The sequence below is a fragment of the Armigeres subalbatus genome, unplaced genomic scaffold (genome assembly GCF_024139115.2).
Source record: "Armigeres subalbatus isolate Guangzhou_Male unplaced genomic scaffold, GZ_Asu_2 Contig914, whole genome shotgun sequence".
NCBI classification, from domain to species: domain Eukaryota; kingdom Metazoa; phylum Arthropoda; class Insecta; order Diptera; family Culicidae; genus Armigeres; species Armigeres subalbatus.
Window position 1 is genome coordinate 23,900 of NW_026943716.1, and position 10,935 is coordinate 34,834.

The 10,935-nt window shown below is 38.5% G+C and overlaps 1 protein-coding gene across 1 annotated transcript; it reads right to left on the minus strand.

The window, feature by feature from the left end:
* Positions 1-9,589: 9,589 nt before the first annotated feature.
* LOC134204808 (uncharacterized) lies at positions 9,590-10,732 on the minus strand. Its single transcript, XM_062679603.1, has 4 exons — positions 10,666-10,732; positions 10,292-10,600; positions 10,062-10,229; positions 9,590-9,980 (listed from the first exon to the last, which is right to left on the minus strand). The coding sequence occupies exons 1-3, from the start codon at positions 10,706-10,708 to the stop codon at positions 10,210-10,212; spliced, it is 372 nt and encodes a 123-aa protein (XP_062535587.1). The 5' UTR covers positions 10,709-10,732; the 3' UTR covers positions 9,590-9,980; positions 10,062-10,209.
* Between the last annotated feature and the right edge of the window lie 203 nt (positions 10,733-10,935).

The window sequence follows — 10,935 nt, forward strand, 5'->3', positions numbered from 1 at the left end:
GGAGCGGTACCACAAAATGACGTGCGGGCGATTTATCGGAATCGGAATCCAGATCGAAACGAGCGACGCGACAACCAACATATTTGCGAGATTACATATAAGACATGATTTTCTACAAACAAATGAAAAAAAAAATAAAAAGAGAAGAGTGATGTAGTATCGTAACGCTCATTCGTAACCCCAGTACTAGAATGTTTGCCGGTTTTGGTGTCTTACGCTATGAGCTACGATTGGTACTGTAACAGACGAATAAAAGGGTAGATGTGTTTGAGAGACCGAACAGGAACAACGTGTTGTTAAGTATTGTCCCCGAATCCCCCGACACTACAAAGAGACGACAATGTGAGCCACCCACCGCGAGTTTGCATCAGTGGTGACGAAATCGAGGTGGTAGAAGAATTTGTGTACTTGGGCTCACTGGTGACTGCCGAAAATGACACCAGCAGAGAAATTCGGAGACGCGTAGTGGCTGGAAATCGTACGTACTTTGGACTCCGCAAGACGCTCCGATCGAATAGAGTTCGCCGCCGTACCAAACTGACAATCTACAAAACGCTCATTAGATCGGTAGTCCTCTACGGACACGAGACCTGGACGATGCTCGTGGAGGACCAACGCGCACTTGGAGTTTTCGAAAGGAAAGTGCTGCGTACCATCTATGGTGGGGTGCAGATGGCGGACGGTACGTGGAGGAGGCGAATGAACCACGAGTTGCATCAGCTGTTGGGAGAATCATCCATCGTTCACACCGCGAAAATCGGACGACTGCGGTGGGCCGGGCACGTAGCCAGAATGTCGGACGGTGAAAATGGTTCTCGACAACGATCGACGGGCACAAGAAGGCGAGGTGCTCAGCGAGCAAGGTGGATCGATCAGGTGGAAGATGACTTGTGGACCCTCCGTAGACTGCGTGGTTGGCGACGTGTAGCCATGGACCGAGCCGAATGGAGATATACCGCACGCCACTTAGGCCTTAGGCCTTAGGTCTGAATAAATAAATAATAAACTTTTTCATTGCCAATTTGAACGCGAAATGGAATTTAAAAAAAATGTTTTCATCATTTATGCACGAAGCAATTGAGGAATACAGTTCAACTGCTCAGCATTAGGTAATTATTGGTATAAACTAATCCGTCTTGTTAATTTTTAGTTTGTGAAAAAAAGATGGTCACACTGGAACTGCCCGTCGCGTGAATCGAGCATGAATTATGAGAAGGCATTCAGCTCCAAGTTGTCTTATCTCATCTCAGGGCTGCACTACCAATTGAAGTGATTTGTTATTGGTTTTGGACAGAATTCTGATGCCGATCAAAATGAGTCTTTGTTCGAAAATTTTCAAAGTGAAAGCACTTATTCCTATAATAAATTTATTTCGGATTGGCACCACTGTTTTCATCCATTGATTTTGAAATGTTTTGCTTCTGCGTGTAAACGTCAAAACTACGCGTCATAATAGTCAACACGAGTCAACTCATCGCGCGTGAAAATGAATAACCCAAATTCAAGCTCCCATCAGGAACCGCAGCAGGAAGGATCTCCGTTTCCAGCCGAAATTCTGAGCATTCTTGTCCGTAAGTAACAATCAGTTCCATTTTTAATGACATGTGCATGAAAAAGGTTGTGTTCGGGCCACGAAATTGATCCATCTAACCCGGCGGCAGCAATCAAGCGTCTCACTGAGTTGGGCGTTACGACGGTGGAGGAAACCGATAACCAAATCATCGTTGTCTACAGCCATCTCGAAACACATGTGCCATTGGATGGATTTGAGGAGATTGAATGCAAACCTGTAAGAATCTTAAACTGCATCCGAACTGTTTACAACTGGTGACCAGCTACTAGCCGTGACGATTCCGTGGATCCTCCAGATTCTGAAGAACAAAACTGTCCTTTCGATCTAATGGTAAGTCTAACTTAATGTTTTTTTTTTATAATGAGTTTATTAAAGGGTTTTGTTTGCAGGCAACGGAAACCGAAGTGACCCCGGCAGTTTTATTACCAACGTTACAAGCGCTCTGTTTGATATCACCGAATAAACAACCAGCAATATTGAATGTATGTTAAGTACTTTATTCATATATTACGATAGTTATTTTAAGGCCTCGTCTGTCTGTAGTGAGCAGAACAAAGAAAACGTCGGGACAACCAGTGGATCTCTTGAGTTTTCACCTAAGGTATTGAAGTTGATGCTCAACGAAATCATTACGGGAAAACATACTCCAGCAAGCGGAAAAAGGCATCCTTTCGGAAATAAGACAACTGGAATTGGCGGAAATAGTTGCGGGTTGGCATTTGCTACACCGTAAGAAGCTTCACGAAAGTGACTTGGAGCAGTATTCCCGTGTAGTTGTGTTGTTGCCCATAAATGAGAAACAGGTAACTTATTAATTTGTACAATGTGATTGTCCCAAAGTGACTATATTTTACCTTCCGCCACTTGTAAAGGACATAAATATTTTTATGCATTTTAACTTTATGAGCTTAGTTTTTCGATGAGCATACATCATATATATGTAAATCTCTTGAAAGCGAACAGTAAACAAAGAGATGGCATATTTAGCGACACTTTCCAATTGTTGCCCAATCATTACTACAGTAATCGAATAAAAAAAAGCTTAAATTTAAGTGTTCGATTAATGGAAGAATCTTCAGAAGGCTTGGTGATTCTTGAAAATGATGAAAGTTGCCATCTTATACAAAATCATTCAGGTAGTAAAAGCCATTATGATGGAGGCAAGTTTAGTTTGAAATCAACCGCTTGGTGGCGCTAATTTGTAAGGAATTACTTTACTTGTCATAAGACGAGTTTATACAATCCCATTGAATTTCACCACTTAATTGTATCTTGACAGATACGTATTTCGACCTCAACAGTAAGGCCGTCTTCAGTGTCTCGTGCTTGACTCGACTCGAATTGTATAAACTCGTCTTATGACAAGTGAAGCTCAAAATAATTTTCTTATCAGGAATTACTTGTTAGACTAGATATCTCGTAATTTGCTACAGGGTTTTGAGATGGCAGTGGTTAAATTTCAAACTAAACTAATATCTAACTGACAAGTTGGAATTAATCCGCTTGATGGCGCTACTGCAAAAGACAGGACCTTTCTCATCATAAGCTGTGCATCGTTTTATTTCTCCAGTTGATTTTTACAATGAATTATTGGCAGTGGCTGACTTTTTACCCGCCGCTTCCACATCCAGGCGCTTTCGTATATGCGCAAATACCCAGCATGAGTTAACCACCAAAAATTTGTATGGCGAAAGACATCTATCGCCATCGCGGGTTTTCTCTTAATTAGGAACTTTTCATGAAAAACTATTTGGTACCGGTTATGAAGGATGGTGTCCGCTACTACGCCTACCAAATATTTTTTTGGTTAAGGTGTTTAATTTTGAGAAATCGAGCCTTAGATGCCTTTCGCCATACTAATTTCAGAAAGTTAACTCCTAGTGTGCCGCTGTAACCACGCTCAAAGCAGGCGATTCATTAAATAATGACAACTTATTAGAAGAACCCATATTTGTTTCTCGAATTCGAACTCATTATTCACTAGAATCAATTCCAATAAAAACCAAACTTGTTGTTTTCCAGGATTCCTATTTCTTGCCCAGAGGAGGCGATAAACGCAATCCCGGAGGAAAAATTGTGAACAAAATCAACACGTTAAAAATAAGACAAGAAAACGCAAATTGCAGGACGAGAGCAGCACGAACTGCGACTGTATAGTAAAAAATCATCTGAAAAAGAAATATGCGAAGCGGAGTCCAGCACTTCCAGGAATGCTTACGATTGGCTAATGCACAACGATGCTCCATGGACAACGGTGCTAGATAGCTGGAGAGCATCGTTTTCAATTCGATCCAGACAACAGAAGAGGCCCAACTATTGTGATCAAATCATCAATTCTAACTTGTGGAATCTTATTAAATTTGAACATGGGTATCAACTGATGAGTTCAAAATGAAATTTTCTTTAATCCTGTTCAACCAGTTTGACTTTGGACTTTATTTTCCTTACTGTACTATACTAAGTAAAACTATTCGTACTGTAATTTCTTAAAAGAATCTCGTAAAAATAATCGTATACTACATATGTCGTAAGACAGGTTTGAGATATTCTGATCATCCAAACTGTCTTTGAGATCAAGACTTGAGATCTACAGCTAGTTAGAAGCTATTTTGTTACTCAAAGCTTCGATAGTCGTTCTATTATATTCTTTTCGGTACATTCTGAGTTATCCAAACTGTCCTTGAGATTTGGAGATAAGATCTACAGCTTCGAGAAAATATTTTTCCAGCGCTCAGAGCCTTAAAAAGCATTCCATTATATCCATTACACCTCCTGGGAGGTCAACGGATGTCGCGGGAAAATTTTGATATATTGTGGTCATCCAAACTGCCCTTGAGTTCGGGACTTGAGATCTACAGCTACAAAAAAATCTTTTTTCAGTGCTCAAAGTTTCAATATGCATTCAATTGTATTTATTACACCTCTACATTCCAACTGGAACATGGCCTGCTTTTCAACTTATTATTCTATTAACAATTCCTAGACATCCTAGACCGGACCGAGAATCGAACTAGCCATCTCCGGATTGGCAATCCTACGTCTTTGCTCGCAATATCCCCAGCAAGTGATGATATTCCAAGATGGTAAATATTAGAAGCGGATTGGGGGAAAATCAAAAACTTCATTAAAATTGAGACGAAAAATGATGTCGTAGATGTCGTAGAAGAAATGGCAAAACAAATAATAATAGCAGCAGAGCGATCCTTTCCAAAAACTAAATCAACAACTGGTGGATCTAAGAAGTAGCCATAGCTGTAAAAACTAGAAGAAAAGCTGACGTTGACTCTCCCTTGATCGAAGGTACAATTTTTTTTTAAATCCATCGAAAAACGGCTGACATAATAACGATCATATCATATTTTCGGGACAGTCTTCGATTTTCGCAATCGCAAAAGTGTACCAATATAGAAAACACAGACGTAGTCCTATGTAAACATTCCTCACTAATCTACATTGCGGTGTTGATGCCTTTTTCGTGCCAAAAACTACTAAAAATTACGAGTGAGCTTTCATATCTGTTCATATCCTTTACGTATACTTAGTATACTAGAAAGGAGACAGTATATTGAAATATGTATAAGCATATGTGGTGTTAAGTAATTAGTTGATTGAGACACCCTAATGATACTAAATTCGTGAACAAAAGTTGAGATTTTTCCCACACCATTCCGATCACTCACCTACACCACAGGTAGATAGTAATCGGCAAAAGCTCCCTAAAATGTTCGTTTCTCTACACACGATCTCTGTACTGATCCTATACCTAGATATAAGACAGCAAGAATCTCGCAATAGTCAGTCGAATACAAACTATCAGTCCAATCACATCTACCGTGTTATTTCTAGTCCGTATAACAAGTGAGCAATAAATCCATTCGTCGTATCGTAAAATTCCCAGTTCATCGCGTTAAGTGATTGTAAGAATTCCGAACATGTGGTATTTCGAAATAATTCGTTTCAGGTGGTTCGAAACGAAATTCCGTGGAATTTCGCGAAATTTGAGCATGGCGAAATCAGATTTCTTGATTTCGTTTCGTAAAATTACAAAAAATTCGCTAGAAAAAAAAACTAGCTTATAACGAAATTTAACGGAATTTCGAAACAAATTTAGACTTAAACCATACTGTCTCGTTTGGTCGTTTATTATCAAAAATTTTGGCTGCGCCGCTGAACAAAATCATAAAGCTGTTTTCCAAACTTAATGTTATACAAATTTGTCTATTAACGCCTACTACATAATCTCATTCTGAGTCGACAAATAAGTATTTAGTGTTCTTCTATAAAACGTCTTTACTGTTTTGTTCGAAATATCCAACAGAAAACGAAAAATATCTTCAACTATTCTATCTCATTTTTTTTTTCAAAAGTGATCCGATTTAAGAAGTCAGGCTCAGAGTGTAAATGTAATTAGATATGAATCAGATCAGTACAACTTTGTCAAAGAGACAAAGTCGTGGCGTGTATTCCTGAGGCCCATGTGAAGTATTTTTAGAGTGCCTTTTTGCCTTTCTCGTATACTAAGTATACGGTAAAGGCTATATGATCGCTCCAAAAACAAACTTTTTATAGAAGGCCCGGAGACCCATAGTGTTATATACCGATCGACTCAGCTCGGCGAATTGAGGTGATGTCTGTGTGTATGTGTGTGTGTGTGTGTATGTGTGTGTGTCTGTGCGCACCCCACCCAAAAAAAATGTCACTCATTTTTCAGGTACTTATCCTTAACCGATTTACTCGCAACAAGTTGCATTCGACGCAGGATACTCTACCATTGTTTCCTATTGAAAATTGGTCAGATCGGACTATGGGCTCGGAAGTTATGGCCAAAATACCACTTTTTTTATTAAAAAAATGAGTAAAAAAATGTCACTCATTTTTCAGGCACTTATCCTTAACCGATTTACTCGCAACATGTTGCACTCGACGCAGGATACTCTACCATTGTTTCCTATTGAAAATTGGTCAGATCGGACTATGGGATCGGAAGTTATGGCCAAAATACCACTTTTTTATAGAAAAAATTAGTAAAAAAATGTCACCCATTTTTCAGGTACTTATCCTTAACCGATTTACTCGCAACAAGTTGCATTCGACGCTATTGTTATAATGCACGAGAAAGGCACCATCACCGCTAGGTGGATTAATCAGGGTTTTATTAAAGGCCAACTTCTTCACCTCTTATGCCTCAAACCAAGTTTAACCCTTATGCGGCCAACAAAAAAACATACGTGGATGACCGACAGGGTAACCGTGTTCCAATAAATTCTTATTTCCATAACTTCAACAATTTTGACCCTATTTGGATATTTTTGACAGTTTTGGAACTCTCATACTTTCTGTCTGCTCTCAAGGAAATCTCTGGAGCAAAGGGATCTACTCGCGTAAGGCCTGTCGTAGCCAAGCAAATCCGTCTTCCGATTTGCCTCTCACCAACGAAAACAAGCGCGGAACACCGAAGAATAATTCGCATGTTCACGCCTCAAAAACAGAACACTGAATGATTGTTTATTTTCACCGTTCCTGTCAGCCTACTGAGTAAGCATATGCGGTATTTCGAAAAATTTCGTTTCAGGTGGTTCGAAACGAAATTCCGCGGAATTTCGCGGAATTTGAGCATGGCGAAATCAGATTTCTTGATTTCGTTTCGTTTCGTAAAATTACAAAAATTTCGCCTGAAAAAACTAGCCTAAAACGAAATTTAACGGAATTCCGCGGAATATCGAAACAAATTTAGACTTAAACCATACTGTCTCGTACGGTCGTGTATTATCAAAATTTTTGGCTGCGCCGCAGAACAAAATCATAAAGCTGTTTTCAAAAATTAATGTTAATTTTTTTTTCTATCAACGCCTACTACATAATCCCATTATGAGTCGACAAATGAGCCGGTGCCAGCGAAAGTGGTACATAAACCATTTTTGCTGATTTTGTGTTTTAACACCACCGGCTTCTGTTTACAAAGATCTTGTAAGGAATAACGAAAAAGTGATTTTTGACAACTAAATCTGGAGATATGCATTTTTTAACTTCTGAGATATCAGAAAAATATATTAGCTCTTTTAGTGGAATGTATTCAACCGTCTAAGACGAATTAAGTACTCTCCATTTAATTCCACCAGTTAAACAACTGGTGGAATTAAATGGAGAGTACTTCATTCGTCTTCTGAGATATATCACAATGGCAATTTCGTTCATTCAATTTATGTTCACATAAATCTGCTGGTGTGACACATTAGCATGCAAGTAGGAGTAAACGTAACGATACAGAAACTTTTTAGTGGTCGAGTGTTATAACCCTTTAAAAAAGAAGAAATAAACTACACTATCACAAAAATTTATTCAGAAAATTTAGTTGTTGAATGCAATCATGTATCGGTGGTTTGGAGCTTATCCCTTATGCAAGTCCTTATATGCACACGTTTGAAAAACGAAAACCCTGATTTTCGAAAGCTTCTTAAAATGCACATTTATAAGCTTCTATCCAGCTGGATTTGAATTGAATGAAACGGAGGGTCTTCAGCCTCTTTGAGACCCGAACTATTGATGAGAGTTCCACAGGTAGAAAACTACTTCTTCGCTTCTAAACTATGCATGATGATCAAATTATATAAGGATAAAGCTATTTTTAACTCAAATGGATAGCATTGAACTAGTTAATGTAATAAAAGTTTACAGTTTACAGAGCTTATTTTTATTGTTGAACGCTTTCTATAGTATACGAGTTCTCTTACTTAATCTGTTCTCATACTGCGTTTAAAGCCAAAATTTATAAGGTAAAGCGGTTTTTATTTTTATTTATATACAATTTTCTCAGTTTCTGAGCGAATTGTATCCATCGTCGACCAAATATAAGATAGGCTGAAAGAATAGTAGCATGATTTTTGTTATATTCTGGAATGTTGGTGACACCTCTCTGTCTCAGCGTCTAACCAGTAGGACGATATATCCATTCTAGTGGCATGTAAATGGGAAGTACCACTTTTTTTATTCAGTAATGTAAAGAATCGTTTGGATAGAACTCATGACACTGTTCTGGTCTTATGCTGGTTATGAGTATGCGCAACAGATGTTAGTCCTATGTTGATTTTCAATATGATATTTGTCAAGGAACTTCGCATATTTTTTTTACTACGTTTAGGGATAATCAATCATAACGTTGGTACAGTTTAGTTGCAGAAAATTGCAACTTTGAATTTCATTATCGAAGTTTTTGGAAAAATGCGTCCTGGAAAATTTGTTCAATGTGACATGTACCACTTTCGCTGACACCGGTTCAGATACTTCTTCGGTATTTTGTTAGAAATGTCCAACAGAAAAAGAAAAATATCTTTAACTATTCTATTCCATTTTTTTTTTTTCAAAAGTGTTCCGATCCGACTCAATATTTAAGACATCAGGCTCAGAGTGTAAATATTATCAGATATGAATTAGATCAGTACAACTTTGTCAAAGAGGCAATGTCGTGGCGTGATTCCTGAAAACTTTAAACGAAGCACATGGTTTTACGTTGGATTGATTTGAAACACGGTTTTGTCTTCGAGTTTTCAAAATAACTTTGTTTGCAATAAATATTAGTCGCTTACCAAGGTGGTTTCACATTAATTAATTTTTCAACAAACTGCAGATTCCTTTCTCGTGGCACTCACGGAGATGCAGAGCATTCCTCTTATCATGGAATGAGTATCAAACTAATTTTCCTCACGTAATCCTAAATTGACTGTAATGGCGTGAGCGGCTCATACTGTCCATAGCAGCTGTTTCTTGCACCCAATTGGAGTCGATTGAGAATGAAAATTTGACAACAATCTTTGCATGCATCATATGCACAAACACATATACAAGGACAAACAGGCAATAGCTAGGTTCGTCGAGTTAATTGTATATAAGACTATGGGTCTCCGAACCTTCTATAAAAAGGTTGAATTTTGAAGGAAATTATATCCTTTTGTTATAAATTTTTGTTTGAGAAAATTATTTCTTCATGCCTAGCAAACTAAAAAAAAAGTAGAAGGTTGTATCCGAGACACGACCGCCAATTGGACGTAGGATTACGTAAGTGTAGAAGATTTTATTTTGAAACTCTAAATATGTTTCTTGGTGCTGATTTTTGAAGATGGGGCTGTATATTCAATCTGGGTTGGAATATCCTCGACATGTCGCATATCCTGGAAATAAATGGGCGAAAACCCGATTGTTACTATAAACTCATTTCGGTTTATAACTATAAGCAGAGTATTAAAGAAACAGAAGATCGGTAAACAACAGCCTCAACAACATCTTCCTCCATGAATATTTGGTGGCCCTGAAAAGGGCCGTTTGTTTATGTTGGCTTGAAGCCTTTTGAAGTGATGTACGCCGTGGTCCTGATGAATGTTAAAGGATGCATCAATCCACTGTTGGGCTGAATCTGTAGAAAACAAAGAAAAGAACAAAACGGAAAGAATGTTTCATATTAAATACATTATGATCTAAATATAAATTTAGTTACCAAATACTCAAGTTTCATTTTCAGGATCAATTATCTATTTTTGCTACGGACTGTCCGGCTGATGTCAATGATTGGTCATTCTGGTTGAAATCGAACGTTTTGGCAGATGAACTAGCGGACCAACGACGATCAGTGACGTTAATTCACTTCACTGGGATGGCATCGGTTCTAGAATAAAATAACATAACTGATGAAGAGAACTATGTTTAATTCTAAATCATTAGTTTTACCTCGGGACACCGCAAGAATCGACAAAATAGGCCGGTGGTAGGAGAAGTACGTGCAGTATCTCCTGCATTCCACACTTACGTTCCGGGTGAACGTTAGATCGAGACATGTGCCACCCAGAGTAGTCGCTATAGTTGGATCCGAAGCACAATCCAGATAGAGAAACTGCTTCATGAACCAGATGAAATCTCTGTTCTCCTCTTTCGTCACATCAATATTAAAGTCTCCCGACACTACCACGGGCATGGCAACATGGGTGTACTTTATGAGGTTGCGCACTAAGAAATATTTCTTTTGCTTCAGGGTGGTACCTAGTAAATATTCAAAATTTAATGCAACTCACTTAAATACAAACACAACTACTATTTGATTATACCTGGTGAAATATATACCGCAAACAGTAACGTGCGGGTTTCCATGATTGAAACCTCTGCAGCACAGCAGTCCCCGTATTCGTCTGCTACACTCAATGCTGGGTCATAGCTTTCATTGAGCTTCGTAATGGCGTGAGAAACGGCCATAGTCGACGAACCAGCACGTTCAAATATTGCCACTCCTCCCGCTCTTGTTCCGTCACGCTTCTCTTGACAAACACAAAGGTATCCATTGATGTTTGTGGTTGTGCCGTTGTCAAGCCAAGTTTCGC

Excerpts from the sequence above, each read along its gene's own strand:
- LOC134204808 (XM_062679603.1), bottom strand. The coding sequence starts at position 10,708 with ATGGAAACCCGCACGTTACTGTTTGCGGTATATATTTCACCAG. Across the intron at positions 10,601-10,665 it reads TGCGGTATATATTTCACCAG|GTACCACCCTGAAGCAAAAG; the intron begins GTATAATCAAAT and ends AATATTTACTAG. Across the intron at positions 10,230-10,291 it reads GATTCTTGCGGTGTCCCGAG|AACCGATGCCATCCCAGTGA; the intron begins GTAAAACTAATG and ends ATTTTATTCTAG.